General features: G+C 44.7%; 1 protein-coding gene across 1 annotated transcript in view; it reads right to left on the bottom strand.

Annotated features, from left to right (window-relative positions):
* The window catches only part of kcnh5b (potassium voltage-gated channel, subfamily H (eag-related), member 5b), a 553,929-nt gene extending 535,240 nt beyond the window's left edge, over positions 1-18,689 (bottom strand). The window contains exon 1 of the mRNA XM_086002823.1: positions 18,487-18,689. Within this exon, the coding sequence (XP_085858949.1) occupies positions 18,487-18,559 (73 nt within the window). The 5' untranslated portion in view covers positions 18,560-18,689. The remainder of the gene's footprint in view (positions 1-18,486) is intronic.
* Positions 18,690-18,927: the final 238 nt, after the last annotated feature.

Here is an 18,927-nt window from a genome sequence, read left to right as displayed (position 1 = left end):
AAACGAGCTCAATTAGCGGAAACCTTCAATGGTGATTAATTCACCCTGGGGGCGTGGCCAGTTTTGTGGGCGGGGCCTGCTTCCAGCACGATGTTTTTAAAACTAGCGCAAAAGATTGTGGAAAAACCGAGTTGTGCTGAACGCGATTTGCGCTTAAAATCCCGCGATCTTTTGTGCCGGTTACACCGATATCAGGGGAATTGCACCGAAAAAACCATCGCAATCGAGTGGAAACTCCAGGCCATAGCAGCAAAATTCATAGAAACCGAAGAATGGGGTAGAAGCTCTGTTGCTCTCCTGCCTTGAGGAAGTGGCTGACTGCATGATCAATACCTCCATAGATCCCAGATACAGTTGAACATTGTGAACTGAGCAATTCTCCCAAGTACCTGGGATGTACCTTGCATAACAATCAATCGTTCCAATTACCTTCAAACCTAAAGCAAATTCAGTGCCATCTGGGAGGATAATTCTAGGTTGGCATTCAGAATAAGACAGCAGTGAACGATTAGTGCATCTCTACTGGGACAAAGCCAAGGAAGACATGATGCTTTCGAAGACCAAATAGTTGGTTTATGCCTTGTAAATCATTTGAAAAGGAGATTGCCATCTTTCTGCTCCTTTTATATTTTAGCTGATCTAAAACTCCAAAACAAACACTCTGCTCACATAAGACTTTTTGATTTTACAAATGTGATGAGATATTCAGCGCCTAGTAGCAGTATTTAAATCTACTTCAACTGAGACTAATACAGTACAGGGAATTCAAGGATATCAAATGTAGAAAATGTTGTTTTGGCTTCTTTTTGTCTGATGTGATCCTTAGTAATTGGGTTAATTAGTGCTTTAGTCAGTGTGCACTGATCTGTTACAGCTAAACTGTATGTGGATAATTTGGACCTGCAGTAATTAACATTAAGTGCTGCATTACTGCCAATGGTAACACAGCACAATGTTTGATCCTAAACAGAGGTCAACCAGCAAGAAAACCTTTGGCATGCATAGTATAGAGGAACATTACTGTACACACTGTTCACACAATTTCAACACAAAAATATTTCCTTCATTAAAGTAATAGAATTATGATGATTGCCTCCATTCAGAAACAAAGAGAATAAAATTCAATTTTGGTGGGGAAATGCAAAATGGGCAGAGCCGATTAGCTGCCCATCATGCATCAATGGAAAGGAAAATCGGGCTGGGTGTATAACGTGCGAGGTGTATATTTGCTGAAGCACAGAGTGGACGCATAGGGCAGGATTTTCATTGGGCCATGGAGGCGGGATTGGAGGCATGTGGGGGGTTAAAATCTCGAAATCGGGGGGGGGGGGCACAAACCCATCCCGCCCCCAACCCGCCTCCATGCCAGTTTCAAAGGAGGCAGATACCTGACCTGTGCTGGGACCCATCTCCCCGAGGCGGGAAGGGGATTAGTGCCAATTAAATGCCTGTTAACAAGTAGTTAACAGACAGTTTTTAGCCTAATCCTTATTTTTATCCCTGAAGCGTGGGATTCCCGACGGCTCCAAACCACGCCAAGTTAGCGAGGCGGACCGTCGGGCTGAAGGGCTTGGAGGGTTCGAGATGTCCAGTGTTCAGGTGAGTGATGAGTGCAGAGGTAAGTGTGTTTGGTCTGTGTAAAGTGTTTAAATAAGATTTACTTACCTTTACTTCCCTTTACAGGCTTCCTTCCTTCAGGTCTCGGGAGCCCCTCATCTCACCGGCACAGAAAGCAGAATGACCGCGAGCTGTCAAAAGTTGCAGCATTCAGCTTTCTGTTCTGGAGAGATCTCTAAATCAGCCTGAGAGGAAGGAATTAACTTAGAGTACAGATTGTCAGTGTTTGTTTCAAAGAGCTGTCAAACGCTGATATTTCATCTGTCAAAAGCTCTTGACAGATGAAATGTCAATCTGTGACGTCACCTGTTGCCGGGTGGCCCTTAATTGGCCTGCTGAGCCCACTGGGCGGGCTCAACAAGGTCAATCAAGTGAAAATCGCGTGGGTTGGCCACAACTCGATGGAGGCGGGACTACAACCCCAAAAGTTGTAGTCACGCCTCCTACACGCCTCCAGTATCAAAATCCAGCCCATAGAGTTGGTCAGAAATGGAGTGCAGCATTAACAGAGTGTAAAAGCTAGATATTTGGTGAGGGGGAAACTCTCTGGTAAGTTGTGTGTGAGCAGGGTTCAAACTGAAGGTTAGGCCGGAAATGTCTTTACCTTGGTGGGTGGGGTGTGGGTGGTGACCATGGCGGGTTGTTACCCCGTTGTTGGCTCCATCCCGCTCCACAGAACGACTTTACATTAATAGGGCCTATTAAGCCCACCTTGCACGTTACCTGGTGCGTATCTGGTGACATCATTCATGACACATTTTCAGCTGGGATCTTTAAAGGGGCCATGACCACATTAGATTTGAAGGTTAATGTAACATAGTGCTGTCAGTCCACTACAGCATTGGAGTGCTGCAAACACTTTGACAATGACTGCACAGAGGCACAGGCCTGCACCCAGGTTCTCCAATGACTCCCTCCATATGGAGAGAGTCAGAGCATGCAGGGAAGTCCTTTCCCTTCCAATGGGTGGAAGAGACCTCCTCAGGAGACCAAAATAGCCTGGTTGGAGATTGCAGAGGAGGTCACCAGCAGGGATTTGGTCAGGAAAGGTGAGTACAAAGCCACACTCAACTTCATCCTGCTGTGCCTCTCATCACATCTCCATCACTCTGCCTTCCCAACCCTACTCCTGTACATCCTCACACCAACATACCTTGCAAGTCCACCCATCCCTCTCTATCTATCTACATTATCATATTCCTATCTCACTAGCCACCCCTCACACTAACCCTCATCCTAATGCAATCATACCAACTAGCAACACACAAGGAGGCCACTTGGCTTTGGCACCCAACTCCATCATAGTCTCCCTCTAAAGATCTAACCCATCCATTCCTTACACTCATCCCATCACTCTCACTCAACCTTCTCTTCTTTCCCTCCTTGCAGCTAAAGAGAGGCCAAAATAAGGGAGAGAGGGGGAGAACCGGCGGTGGCCCTCCATCATTAGCAACCCTTACAACAGCAGAGGAGGCTGCTTTAGAAATATCTGGAGTTGCCGAGCAGCTGGAGGTGGGAGATGGAGAGAGCGGGACATCTCAGCAATCTGGTGACAAAATTACATATGATACAGCTACATGGCATACATCAATCACTCATATGGGGACTGATGTCAGCAGCCAGTGAATGGTCATCATGTGCATAATGGTATCTGTAGCCATTCCTCATATGAGATATCTAACTCATTTCTTTACTCTCCCACAGGTCCATCAATATGCCCCTTCCCCCCCCCCTACTGTCCAGGAGGAAGAGGAAGACTACTCCTCAGAGGAGCCTCCAGCTTCTGAGGGTGCACCATCACCAGACATAAGCACAACCAGCACTAGTGCAGATACGCACACCTGGGTGAGTCCCACACAAGATAGAGTAGTGCTGTCACCTGGTGTCTCACAACTCACAAGTGAGCAACAGCAGATGGTGGAGACAGGGTCAGCAGTGGAGAGTCCTCGCCGGAGGGCGCAGGACGCTCCCAGCTCTACTCGGCTGCATGCAGACGCTGAGCCTCGGGGGCCACCCAGAAAGAGTGCAATCCTGGAGCTGCAGGAAGTAGTGCAGGAGGCTCTGACAGGTTTTGCGAGCGCAATGTCTGCAAATGTTCAGAGAATGGAGGAGTCCATCTCCAACATGAGCACCACCGTGTCGCAGGCGAGCCTTGGATAGGATGGCCACCTACATGGAGCAGCTAATGCACCACTCATAGGAGCACATGGTCTCTATGGAGAATAGATGGCTATCTATGGAGAATAGATGACAGAGGCTCATACACCTCCTATCTAGGAGGAATGTCAGTGTAGACATGGGTCCTCGTGGCCCCACTGATGTGCTGCAAGGTGCTCTCCAGCTCCTTGGCAGCAGGGAAGTGAGCAGGCTACCTCTACCTCTGCTGAAGCCACAGGGCTAGTACCTCGTAAAAGCACACAGAAGAGAAAGATGACACACAGGTAGATTCACAAGGGTAGCCATTTGGATGTTTTATCCAATGGTTAGGTAAAGTTTTAGTTAATGTACTGTCAAACATAAAAAATCTTTATTTTCACTACTTTCCCATCTTGAACACATTTGTGTGCACCTTTGGAATTGGCTTAGCGAGTTGCAGTGAATGGTGAGACGTAACGGTACCTCCAGCAATGGTGGTGAGTGTGAAAGGAATGACTTGGTCATTGTAGGGATGCTTTATGGTGTTGGTGTGGGGTGGTGCTAACCTGGTGCCTCATGTGGCAGCCAGGGTGTACAGCGTCAAGTTAAGTAAATGTGGCCATGGTGAGGCCATTCCTGGCCTCCCGGGCAGCAATGTACTCGGGTGCTGATGCCCTCTGTCCTGTGCAGCATCAGGTGATGGCGGAGAAGGTTGGCGGTGTTGTTGTTGGTGCTGCTGGTGTGCCTGGTGCTGCTGGTGTTGGGGCTAATTGTAGTCAGATTCTGAGGGCCAAGGTGAGACAGTATAAACGGCACCCATGTTGATGGAATAGCTGGCAGCTGAAGTAAAGATGACAGAAGCATTCTGTCAATGGTGAGAGAGGTTCTTCCAGTGAGGTGGCACTGGATGGAGACTTTGCTGGAAAGACTTGCAGCCTGCAGATAGCTCAAACTGTGCTGGGAATGCAGTCAGCAACAGCATCTGCCTGAGGAAAGTGATCAGCTGTCAGGTAGGAGCTTTTATAGTAAATTTCATGCTGTCAATTAATCAGTTGGATCAATGGCACTCAACTTCCGCCTCAGGTTGACAGATGTGGTTCCTGAGCAGCGTGGGTCCCATGGCCATGCAGGTAAATTTAAAATTTAGGGGGAAAAAGGCTCTTAACTGTCTGAAAACAAGGTTATAATGACACAAAAAGAAAATACTGCAGATGCTGGAAATCTGAAATAAAAACAGAAAATGCTGGAGATACTCAACAGGTCAGGCAGCATCTGTGAAGAGTGAAACAGAGTTAACGTTTCAGGTCGATGACCTTTCGTTAGAACCCATGATTTCAATTAGGTCGCCCGACTCTGCTGGTTGGGTTGCTGCCGCACCGGCAAACGCGCCCAAGGGAAAGGCGCGTGGGGACAGGATGACAGCGGGTTCCTGACCCGCTCCCAAAAATATCAACTTTCCCACCCGACCCGCCTCCATTACCGCCCGCACGGACCCCAGAAAATTCTGGCCTTAGTTTAAGATTTTGAATTTAACTTTAACTTAGAACTTTAAAAACTGTAAAAGAAACTGCCTGTCAGTGGCAGCTAACAGTTAACAGTCAATCAGCTGTAATGATTGCCTGAATAGGGACAAACTACTGTAAGCAGGAAGCCGAGTCAGCACTTGGGTGTGGCTCAAAGGTGTATAAAAGTAAACAGTATCTGCTGGCACAGAGAGGATCATAAACGGAGTGCATAAACAGAGTGTTAATGTTGGGAATTTGGTGCAGAGGGGCAGGAGGTGCTGCTTTTTGCCTACAATACTTGTAGTGGCTCGTATTACAGGTAAATATTTAATTTAATCTACCTATAACCTAAACTAGATCAAGCAATTAGTTAAAAAAACTAAAAGCTAAGTTGATTAATACATAAACTTTAATTCATTAAATAAATAAAACAAGGTTAGATACGGATTGCAGTGCAGGAGATGTGCTGCAACTGCAGCATGTGAGAGTTTGTGGAGAGCATCACTGCCCTGGATGACTATGTCTGCAGTAAGTGTTACATCTCGAGGAACTTCAGCTCAGAATTATTGAGCTGAAGTCCGAGGTGCAGACATTGTGGGGCATCAAGGAGGGGGAGAGTTACCTGGACATTGATCCAGGAGGCAGTCACACCCCTTAGGTTAGGTACTGGTACAGGTCTGGTTAGTGGCCAGCGACAAGATGGTGTGGCTGCGAGTCAGACAGCTAAAGTGACCCCAGGTGCAGTGCTGGAGGAGCCTCGGCCTTTGCCCTTGTCCAACAGGTATGAGGTTCTTTCTGCCTGTGTGGATGAGGGAAAAGTCTGCAGCATGGATGGGCAAACTGACCGTGGCACCATGGTAAAGGAGGCCATTCAAATGGGGGGAGTGAAAAAGAATGTTGTAGTGGTAGGGGACAGTATAGTCAGGAGGATACTGTTCTCTGCAGCCGCGACCGGGAATTCCGAAGGCTGTGTTGCCTGGGTAAAGGATGTCTCCTCACAGCTGGAGAAGAACTTGGAGTAGGAGGAGGAGGATCCAGCTGCCATGGTCCATGTAGGAACAAATAACATAGTTAGAACTAGGAATGAGGTTCTGCTGAGAGAGTTTGAGGAGTTAGGGTCGAACGTAAAATGCAGAACCTCACAGGTAATAACCTCTGGATTGTTACCTGAGACATGCACAAATTAGCATAGGGACAAACAGATTAGAAGGTTAAATGCGTGGATCAAAGAGTGGTGTGGGAGGCAGGGGTTTTACTTCATGGGGCACTGGCACCAGTACTGAGGAAAGAGGGAGCAATTCCATTGGGGCAGGCTCCACTTAAACCGGGGTGGGACCAGTGCCTTGGTGAATCAAATAACTAGAGCTTTAAACTAATGAATCGGGGTTGGCAGGGGGAGTGGGAAGTTTCAGGAAAGAGTAAATTCAATATCAATAAGAGAAATGTCAAGACTGTGGAGCAGAGTAGCGATTCGGGTAAAAATAAGCAGTGGGTCAGGAAGGGACTGAGAGTTTAACAAAGGTAATAGGGTATTAGTGACTAAGATGACATCTGGGAAAAATTGAAAAAAAGTTAAAGCTAAAGGCATTATATTTGAATGTGCGAAACATTCACAACAAAATAGATAAATGAATTGCACAGATAGAAATAAATGGGTTTGATCTAATAGCCATTACCCAGGACGAGTTCATGGAATGCATTCAAGATAGTTTGCTAGATCAGTATGTTGAGGAACCAACTAGGGAACAAGTTATTTTAGATCCAATATTGTGCAATGAGACAATTAACAGCATTGTAGTAAAGGAGCCTCTAGGAAAGAGTGATCATAATATGATAGAATTTCATATTGAGTTTGAGAGTGATTTAGTTAAATCTGAAACCAGGGTCTTAATTCTGAACAAAGCAAACTACGAAGGTCTGAGGGGTGAGATGGCTAAGGTAGATTGGGAAGCTAGATTTTAAAAATATGATGGTACATAAGCAATGGCAAACATTTAAAAAATAATTCATAATTTGCAATAAATATACATTCCCTTAAGGAATAAAAATCCCACAGGAAAATTGGTCAAACCATGGCTAATAGGTGAAATTATGAGAGATAGTACTAAATTTAAAAAAGAGGCTTATAACTTTGCCAAAAAGAGTAGTAAGCCTAAGGATTGGGAGGTTTTTAGAATTCAGTAAAGGATAACCAAGAAATTGATAAAGAGAAAGAAAAGAGAATATGAGAGTAAACTAGAAAAAAACATAAAAACAGACTGTAAAAGCTTCTATAGGTATGTAAAAAGGAAGAGATTAGCGAAAGTAAACATGGGACCCTTACAGGCTGAGACGGGAGAACTTTTCATGGGGAATAAGAAAATGGCAGAGACATTAAAGAAATACATTGACCGCGAAACTCCTGTGCTTAGCGCCAGCTGTTAAGGCTGGTTTGAAAAAAGTGGCGCTCGCCAAGCTTCCGCCGATTTCCGGCATGGGCCGCACTGGCTGCCATCTTGAGCAGGGTGATAGCGCAGTGGTTGCCTGCATGTGGCGGAAGAATTCAAATGAGACAGATCATGACGTCAATCAGCGTGTAGCACTGATTTTCTGCACGACCTGCCATTTTGGATGTCACTGCTCCACTGTACGCCCTCTCCTAAGCACGCACAGCTGAACGTGCATTCAGCAGCACGGTGGACCGCCCACCAGTGCTACTTAAAGGGACACAGTGCAACTTAGGGGTAAGTTGCTTCTTGGTTTTGTACTGGTTCCTGCACAGTTTATTTCAGCACTACCTTGGTGTAAGACATTTAAAAAGATGGGGAAGTCTGCTACACATTGGAAAGGCATTGGTTCTTATAGGAAGGCCTCTGGCTACACCACTTGCTCCCAGTCATGGGGGCTCTACTTGCAGGCCCCCTCATGCTGCAGCATAGAATCATAGAATGGTTACAGAAGGAGGCCATTCGGCCCATCGAGCCCATACCAGCTCTCAGCTAGTCCCACACCCTCACCCTTTCCCCGTAGCCCTGCAATTTTTTTTCTTCACGTACTTATCCAATTCCCTTTTGAAAGCGATGATTGAGTCTGTCTCCACCGCCCTTTCAGGCAGTGCATTCCAGATCCTAACCACTCGCTGCATAAAAAAGTTTTTCCTCATGTTGCCTTGTGGTTCTTCTGCCAATCACTTTAAATCTGTGTCCCCTGGTTCTCGACCCTTCCGCCAATGGGAACAGCTTCTCTCTATCTACTCTGTCTAGACCCCTCATGATTTTGAACACCTCTATCAAATCTCCTCTCAACCATTTCTGCTCTAAGGAGAACAACCCCAGCTTCTCCAGTCTATCCACATAACTGAAGCCCCTCATCCCTGGAATCATTCTCGTCAACCTTTTCTGCACCCTCTCTAAGGCCTTCACATCTGAAGTGCAGTGCCCACAATTGGACATAATACTCCAGCTGAGGCCTAACCAGTGTTTTATAAAGGTTCATAACTTCCTTGCTTTTGTACTCTATGGGCTCGAATTTCCAAGCCCCGTGGAGGCGGGTTTGGAGGCAGGAGTGGTGGGAAAATTGCAGAATCGGGGGGCAGGAACCCATCCCGCCCCCAACCCGCCTCCGTGCCAATGTCCCAGGAGGCAGGTATCCAACCTGTGCTGGGAGCTGCCTCCTCGAGGCGGGAAGGGGATTATTGCCAATTAACTGTCTGTTAACAGGTAGTTGACCTTTTCGAAATATATACTATATAGCCTTTTTAGAAAAATACACTATCTTATGAAAGAATTCTGGTCTTGTTGAGATAAGACGGTGGTTGACCCTGAAGAGTACCTTTATATGGAACTCTACCTAATAAATTCTTTAAAACATGACAAACTGGGTTTGGAAATTTAGAAACCTAACTATGAAATAGCTATGAAAGAATTCTGGCTATTGAAACAGGACAAGTTGTTGACCCTGAATAAATAACCTTATTGAAACAGAAGGATGGGTGGCGCCGAGTGGCTGACCTTTTGGGAACAGAACAATGGTCAACCCTGGATAAGTGATCTAAATTAAACCTTGTAAAGATGACACATGAAATAAGGGACATCTGCCTTCACACCTATATGGTAAAAACTCCCAATAACTATTGCCGATGTAGCAGTAAAGAATTGCAGAAGTCAGCAGAAAGATGAATAGTGATAATTAACTTTGATCAGCAGAAACCTTATGGGATACAACTGAAAAAGGGTATAAATATTGAAGTCTCAAATGGGATATCAGAATTGCTTTAATCGGGCAAAGCGATTCTCGACTACAGAGGCAGCTCTGTGGTCTTCCACTCTTTGTACCTCGGGGATCAAAGATAATTTGATATTGATGGATATCCTGTATAGAAAATTTTAAGAATGGTAATACTGTAGTGAAGTTAAGATTTAAAAGTAAGATTCTCTATTAAAAAGATTGTATTTTTTCTCTTTTTAGAACTGTTAACATTGCGATTGACTGATTAACCAACTGTAAATTTTATGTCGGTTCTTTTAATAAATCGCTATATATTTTTAGAATTGTCTCACATAAGTCTTCTGTATCAATAACTCACGAACCCAATCTCTGTACACTCTTTGGTGGAGAGGTACATTTCTGAAGGAGATCTCCAGACCCTCATAATATCCGGTACATTACAGTCTGGCTAAACTTATTAGAAGTGCTATCTGGAGGATGGTAACATTCTCGGGTTGCTCCTTTCCTTTAGAGAGAAATAGCCCGGACCTTTAGACCCAGTTAAGTGTCTTTAGGATTCGGCTACCTCAAACTTTAGTTGAAAGTGAGCATCTGAGAAATACACCTGATCCGGGATAGCCCCAAAGAGGCTAGGACTAGTAAATATCCTTTCATATCATTATCCTCCTCACTGTTCACTATACTTGCAAGTTTTGTGTCATCTGCAAATTTTGAAATTGTGCCCTGTACACCCAAGTCCAAGTCATTAATATATATCAAGAAAAGCAGTGGTCCTAGTACCAACCCCTGGGGAATACCACTGTATACCTTCCTCCAGTCTGAAAAACAACCGTTCACCACGACACTCTGTTTCGTGTCACTTAGCCAATTTCGTATTCATGCTGCCACTGTCCCTTTTATACCATGAGCATCAACTTTGCTGCCAAGCCTATTATGTGGCATTTTATGAAATGCCTTTTGGAAGTCCATGTACACCACGTCAACCACATTGCCTTCATCAACCCTCTCTGTTACCTTATCCAAAAACTCGGCCAAGTTAGTTAAACATGATTTGCCTTTAACAAATCCATGCTGGCTTTCCTTAATTAATCCACACTTGTCCAAGTGACTATTAATTTTATCCCTGATTACCATTTCTAAAATCTTCCCCACAACCGAGGTTAAACTGACTGACCTCTGTTTGCTGGGTTTATCCTTACACCATTTTTTGAACAAGGGTGCAACATTTGCAATTCTCCAGTTCTCTGGCACCAGCCCCATATCTAAGGAGGATTGGAAGATTATGGTCAGTACTACCGCGATTTCCTCCTTAACTTCCCTCAGCATCCGAGGATGCATCCCATCCGATCCTGGTGACTTATCTACTTTAAGTAGCCTTTCTACTACCTCCTCTTTATCATTTTTTATCTCATCCAGTATCTCCACTACCTCCTCTTTCACTATGACTTTGGCAGCATCTCCTTCCATGGTGAACAGAGGCAAAGTACAAAAGCAAAATACTGCGGATGCTGGAAATCTGAAATAAAAACAGAAAATGCAAAGTACTCATTTAGTACCTTAGCCATGCCCTCTGCCTCCATGCATAGGTCTCCTTTTTGGTCCCTTATCGGCCCCACCCCTCCTCTTATTATCTGTTTACTATTTATATGCCTATAGAAGACTTTTGAGCTCCCTTTTATGTTAGCTGCCAATCTATTCGCATATTCTCTCTTTTCCCCTCTTATTTTCTTTTTCACTTCCCCTCTGGACTTTCTATATTCATCCTGGTTCTCACTTGTATTCTCAACCTGACATCTGTCATATGTGCTCTTTTTGTACTTCATCTTACTCTCTACCTCTTTCGTCACCCAGGGAGCTCTGGCTTTGGTTGCCCTACCTTTCCCCCTCATGGGAATGTACCTCGACTGTACCCGAACAATCTCCTCTATAAAGACAGCCCTTTAAGTATCAGCTGTGGCTCAGTTGGTAGCACAGACGCCTCTGAGTCAGAAGGTTGTGGGTTCAAGTCCCACTCCAGGGACTTGAACACATAAATCTAGGCTGACACTCCAGTGCAGTGCTGAGAGAATGCTGCACTGTCAGAGGTGCCGTCTTTTGGATGAGATGTCAAACTGAGGCCCTGTCTGCTCTCTCAGGTGGACGTAAAAGATCCCATGGCACTATTTCGAAGAAGAGCAGTGGAGTTATTCCTGGCGTCCTGGCCAATATTTATCCCTCAACCAACATAAAAACAGATTATCTGGTCATTATCACATTGCTGTTTGTGGGAGCTTGCTGTTTGCAAATTGGCTGCCGCATTTCCCACATTACAACAGTGACTCCATTTCTAAAGTACTTCATTGGCTGTAAAGCGCTTTGAGACGTCCAGTGTCGTGAAAGGCGCGATATAAATGCAAGTCTTTCTTTTTATTGTTCAATTACAGTTTTGCCTGCCAATCTTTGATTCCAATTTACCTAGGCCAGATCCATTCTCAACCCACTGAAATTTGCCTTCCTCCAATTAAGTATTTAAGCATGACAGGTAGATAGAGCAGAGGCAGCAAAAACAAGCAAGTCACAGAGGGAGGATAAGGAGGGAGAGGAGAGCTCTCAGCAGGAGGCCTTGCTCACCTAGGGTCTTCAGTGAGCACTTCTCCTACGTGCACCTAAGCCAGGAGCAGTGTATTCTGAGGCTCCACTTCGAAAAGGAAGTGGTCACAGAAATCTGCCACCTCTTGGAACTAGAGCTGCAGCCTCAGAGCAGGGCGATGACGGCTCTGCCAGTGGCCCCCAAAGTGACCGAGGCCCTGAATCTTTTCACTAGTGGATCCTTCCAGGCTGGAGCAGGCGACATAGCTAACATATTACCATCCATCGCTGCATCCAGGAGGTCACAGAAGCTCTGTACACCAGGAGAAGGGACTTCATTGTCTTCTTTCTGAACAGAGAGAAGCAGAAGGACTGCACACGTGGCTTTGCCAGGATATCGGGCTTCCCCATGGTGCAGGGTATCATCAATTGTACACACATAGCTGTGCAGGTGTCACATATCAATGCTGAAATGTACTGTAACCGCAAAGGCTACCACTATCTTAATGCACAGTTGATGTATGACCACGCTCAGCACATAATGATGGTGAATGCCCGGTATGCTGGCAGCAGTCATGATGCTTTCATCCACTGTGCCAGTCCACTGTGCCAGTAATCTTCCAGCCACCACGTCAAACCCGAGAGTGGCTGCTCGGCGACAAGGGATATGCACTCTGCACCTGGCTGATGACACCCCTCCGCAACCCCACCACTCATGGCCAGCAATCATATAATGACAGCCATGCTGCCACGAGGAACCTCATCGAGCAGACGATCGGGGTTCTGAAGCAATGGCTCCACTGCCTTGACCACTCGGAAGGAGCTTTCCAACACTCGCCAAAGCGGGTGTCCCAATTCATGGTGGTCTGCTGCAACCTCCACAAACTAGGCCATCATGAGAGTGGATAAGAGTAAAGAAGTCTTACTGCAATTATATAGGTGAGACCACACCTGGAGCACGGTGTACAGTTTTGGTCTCCTTACCTAAGGAAGGATATACTTGCCTTAGAGGGAGTGCACCAAAGGTTCACCAGACTGATTCCTGGGATGGGGAAATTGTCCTATGAGGAGAGATTGAGTAGACTAGGCCTATATTCCCTAGAATTTAGAAGAATGAGCGGTGATCTCATTGAAACATATAAAATTCTTAAGGGGCTTGACAGGGTAGATGCAGGGAGAACGTTTCCCCTGGCTGGGGAGTCTAGAACTAGGGATCACAGTCTCAGAATAAGGGGTCAGCCATTTAGGACTGAGATGAGGTGAAATTTCTTCACTCAAAGGGTTGTGAATCTTTGGCATTCTCCATCCCAGAGGGCTGTGAAAGCTTAGTCATTGATTATATTCAAGAAAGAGATCGATAGATTTTTGGATATTAAGGGAACCAAGGGATCTGGGGATAGTGGGGGAAGGTGGAGTTGAGGTAGAAGATCAGCTATGATCATATTGAATGGCAGAGCAGGCTCGAAGGGCTGAATAGCCTACTCCTGCTCCTATTTCTTATGTTCTTATAACGGGCAGCTGATTCAATGCGCCAAAATTTTGATTTCTTCTTTGGCGATAAGAATTACAAACAATGGGATAGTACTTTTAGAAATATGTTTAACAACAATTTTTTTGCCCATCTTCACCCTTCCCCTCCTAGAGATATGAAAGACTACAAAAAATTCAAAAATGGGTTTCAAATGCATATATATAAATGCACAAAGTGTGGTGAATAAGGTTGGTGAGCTACAATCACAATTAGCTGTGTGGCAAAATGATGTTGTGGCATTAACGGAAACATGGCTTAAAAACGGTGAGGACTGGGCACTTAATATTCAAGGGTACAAGGTGTTCAGTAAAGATAGGGAAGGAAAAAAGGGAGGTGGGGTGGCAGTCCTGATTAAGGAAGACATTGTAGTGTTGGAAAGGGAGGATGTTCTTGAGGGGACAAGGACAGGAACTATTTGGTTAGAGTTGAGGAGCAAAAAGGGTATGATCACGATATTGGGGGTATTCTTGAGGCCTCCAAATAGTGAGAGGGAGGTAGAGGAGCAAATCTGCAGGGAAATTGCAGAGATATGCAAGAGCTATAGAGTGGTGATATTTGGGGACTTTAATTACCCAAATATCGATTGGGATAATGTTAGAGTAAAGGGAAAGGTGGGGGAGGAACTTCTGAAATGTGTTCAGGAGAATTTCCTTGACCAATATGTTCTTGGCCCAACTAGGAAGGCGGCATTGCTGGATCTGGTGCTGGGGAATGAGGTGGGCCAGGTCGACCAAGTGTTTGTGGGAGAACACTTGGGTACGAGTGATCATCGTATCATAAGGTTTAGATTAGTAATGGAGAGGAGCAAGGAACAATCTAGAGTGGAACTTCTAAATTGGAATAGAGCTAACTTCAATGGGATGCAAAAGGTTCTAGCCAGGGTAAAATGGAACCAAAGACTGACAGGAAAAACTGTAATGGAAAAAATTAACGGGCATTTGGAGAGGTTTAAGCTAATTAAGGAGAACCAACACAGGTTTGTAAAAGGAAGATCGTGTTTGACTAATCTAATTGAATTTTTTAATGAAGTAACAGAGAGGATTGATGAAGGGAATGCAATAGATGTTGTCTACATGGATTTTAGGAAGGCGTTTGACAAAGTACCACATAGAAGGCTGGTTAACAAAATTGAGGCTCATGGAATAGGTGGGTCAGTGGCAGCTTGGTAAGGAATTGGCTTAAGGACAGAAAACTGTGAGTTGGGGTAAATGGCTGTTTTTTAGACTGGAGGATGGTAGACAGAGGTGTTTCCCACTGGGACCACTGCTTTTTTGATATATATATAAATGACCTGGATATTGGAATACAGAGTAGAATTTATAAATTTGCCAATGACACCAAACTTGGGGGTGTGGCAAACAGTGAGAATGATATCAATCGACTGCAACAGGACATAGAAAGGCTAGCAGAATGGGCAGACAAGTGGCAGATGGAATTTCATACAGAGAAGTGTGAGGTGATGCATTTTGGCAGAAGGAACAGGGAGAGGCAATATACACTTAATGGCACCGATTTAAAGAGTGTGCAGGGAGAGAAGGACCTGGGAGTTAATGTGCATAGGTCCCTGACGGTGGCAGGACATATTTAATGAGTGGTTAACAAAGCATATGAGATCTTGGGCTTCATAAATCGAGGTATTGAGTACAAAAGTAGAGAAGTTATGCTGAACCTTTATAAAGCACACTGGAGTATTGCGTCCAGTTCTGGTCACCACACTTTAGGAAGGATGTAAAGGCCCTTGAGAGGGTGCAGAGGAGATTTACCAGAATGTTTCCGGGGATGGGGGATCTTAGTTACAAGGACAGGTTGGAGAAGCTGGATTTGTTTTCATTAGAGCAAAGGAGGTTGAGGGGTGATTTGATAGAGGTGTACAAGATTATGACGGGTTTGGATAGGCTAGAAGTGGAAAGGCTGTTCCCACTATTTGATGGTACAAGGACTGGGGGACACAGATTTAAGGTTTTGGGCAAGAGATACAGGGGGAATGTGAGGAAAAACTTAGTGGTGATGACCTGGAATACGCTGCCGATGATAATGGTGGAAGCGGAGACATTGTTTTGAAGGGGAGACTGGATAGGCACTTGGGGAAAATAAACTTGCAGGGCTACGGGGATAGAGCGGGGGAATAGGACTGACTGGATTGCTCTACAGAAAGCGGCAGGGACTCGATGGGCCGAATGGCCTCTTTCTGTGCCGTTATGACTCTACTCCACCTGTTGTAACTGCTCCCAAAGTACCCTAACCAGCAACTATTTATTCTTGTCATCTTTGTACTGTTTAAAGTTGTAAGTCAATTCTAAACATTCAGATTTGGATTTTTATATATGATTTAAAAAACTATACATTTTAAAAGAAAATTACATCTATAAAAGATGCTCATTTGCAGTTTACACCACACATAATGTTATCAGTTGCACAAAACACGTCAGATTTCACGGAGATGACACCCCAAGTGAAAGCAGATGGAGAATAGTTTCACTTTAAAGTCATCGGAAACATTCTGCTACCTGCACGTCAATGTAGCTCCCATTAGATAGAAAAAAAATACATCCAATTTTATAATTTTATTTGTAATTGCTGACCAGTGATCTAAACAGGATATATAGGCGATGAGGAGCTATGGGAACATATAGTACTGACTGTGAATCAGCAACATTGCCAACCAACCCATTCATGGGAAATAAATGCCATCCCCAGGTTTCTAAATGGTATCCCATGCACAATTAACGATCTCTAATTTTCTAATGTCATAACTTTCATCAAGAATACTGCGTGATTGTTTTTGTCGCTCTATCAATTCCTTAGGTTTTCTGTTTGGCTGTTTTTGTTTCAATAAATCGAAATTCACGTTGTATTTTGTATAAATTATGAAACGAATTCGGTGCCATTAATTTTCAAGCGATAGACTAAGATGCAAAAATGCACAATTAATCTGGTTGTAAATTCTAAAGCAGTCCTTGGGCACAGCGGTTTATTTTGGCCCAGCGGATTGTTGGACATTCCTTCAAGAGCCCTTTTGATTTCCTCTGTTCTTATTTCTCCACTGATGCATGGGCAGATTTAAAAGAACAGGTTTTATTGTAAGCGACTTCTGTCACTTTAATAGATCAGCCGCGCTCATTAGGAAAATGTTGCTTTTAAGAGATGATCCGCGGCCAGCTATTGACGTGCGGCATCAGTCAAACTGCTTGACGTCTTCTTGGAAATCGCTCTCTCAGAAGTTAGTTGCAGCTAGGTTTCTCCACAAGCTTTGGCGAGTGTGTGTGTGTGTGTGCGGAGCGGGGGTCTAGTTAAAGGGCTTGATGGTGGGACTGGGGTAGCTGCCTCGGCGTGAGGAGAAACAGCGACCCGTAACGGCAAGAAAAATACCACTGAGTTGGTGGGGTTGTGAGATGATTTCTGTCCAGCGCTGACTTCGAATTGAATGATTAGCGAATAGAGCAGGTGAGAAACTCTTAACTCTCACCTTCACTCAAGATTCCTACAGATCACAGCATTTTTCAACGGCCCCCCTGATAACAAGGTAGGCTGCCAGTGATAACATACTGATAACAGATAGAGACATACTGTACCAAACAGATAGAATTTGTATATAAGCTATATATAAACACCCAACTGAAGCAAATGTCCCTTAACATTCCCCCCAGCCCTTCAAATACAGTGAAACGTTTAATATATAGCGCGGGATTTGAAGTTATACAATTTGAAGACGTTTCATTTCTATATTTCTCCAACTAAAGTGCGTTACAGATTACGTCTATAGCAATATATATTATTATTTATATATATATATATATAGATGTGTGTGTGTGAGAGAGAGAGAGCGTGCTTTAAATGCTGTAACCGATAAAATGTAGTTTCTCTTTTAGGCTGGCGGTTGTAGTTTACCTTACGTTGTATATTTAGGAATACTGTACATGATGTGTGGATTGGAATGTTTTAGACTGAGTGTTATTTGTAAAGGACTGTGTGTTAGGCACGGGGAATGATTATATCCCATTAGTAAAGGCAGAGTTTGTACCAGCTCCCACATTATCCTTTCCACAAACCAAAAAAGCATTTTCATGTATTCAATGTTTGGAACTATTGCGCGTTCTAAATGTCTATTCCAATATCAGTTTCAGATTTACAGGAACGCTGCAGGTGAAACTGTCCTGAAATAACCTTACTTCGCCAAAGCCTTTGGCCAGTTCTGATGGAGCGCCGCAAGTTGCTGGGAGTTATCTGTCACCTGGCCTCGCTTTGCAGCAGCGCCGAAGACAACAACTGCGCGCAGTTTCCCCAAAACAAGTTGCCCTCCAAGCATTCGGCTTTAACATCTTTGTGCCTTCCCCGTACCACTCACTTACTGTCAGACGCTTTATTTTGACACCCACTGTTGCTCTGTGCTCGTCTCGCTTGGTGGCTGAATTAAAACTAAAAATAAACGCGATCCAGCAGGTTGGGGACCTGCCAGTAAGAATGGCGATGCAGATCAGAAGGAGCTGTACATGTTCGCAGACGGCTTAGCCATTAAAAAAAAAGTTTCACATCGCTTTTCGCAACAAGATCTAATAACAAGTGTTCCAATAAATGACTTTTCATTCATGCTTAGCAATCCTTCAGTATTTCCATTCGTTTGATTTGATGTATTTGTGAAACAATTGTTTCCGAAGTATGTCAGAGTAACAAAATGAAGACAGGTCGAAAACTAAATCCAAATGAATTGTCCTCAACATAATTTTATATAGATCTGCGTTATCTTATCACCTTCAAAGATCTATTCGGATATAATAAATCAATCTAACTGCAACTCGAACAATGAAAGGGGGTTAAGTAAAAGAGACAAAAAAGACTCTGCATAGAGAATAAAGACTATCGTCCCACCAATCAATATCTAATCCTATAAAGTGCTCTAGCGCATCGCTGCAAGTGTTCGCTTACCGCTGGATCGCCGGACAATATTTTCCAAAAAAGTATTCTGCGGTGCCACCAGCCCTCTTTTTCCACCGGGCATCCTGGGTTTGCAGAGTTTTTGGAAGATGTTGTTAGGCGGCGACTGCTCGCAGCGAGTCCAAGCAGATGGTCAGTGTTTGGTGGGACTGGGCTCATAGTCGCGCCCAGGCTGGGGCTGGGGCTGTCGTCGCTGCTGGTACATCGCTGGCACTGGCAGCTTCCAGCCGCCGCGTCTGCGCACTGCACGCTGCTCCTGACGCACCTCCCCTGTCGCTACAACACCGCTTACTGAGGTGGGGGGTGTGTGTAAGGTGGGAGGGAGGCATGGCAAGCCCGGGGACTCTTCCCAAAGCGGCGGCTCTTCCACCCCTCCTCCTCCTCTGCTACCTCCACTGCACCAGCTGCCAAACCCCCCAACCTGTGGGATGG

The sequence above is a fragment of the Somniosus microcephalus genome, chromosome 12 (assembly GCF_052327205.1).
Source record: "Somniosus microcephalus isolate GS21.2 chromosome 12, FLI_Smic_1.0, whole genome shotgun sequence".
Lineage (NCBI taxonomy): Eukaryota > Metazoa > Chordata > Chondrichthyes > Squaliformes > Somniosidae > Somniosus > Somniosus microcephalus.
Note: the sequence above shows the minus strand (reverse complement) of the source record. Positions and strands in the feature narration are given on the sequence as shown.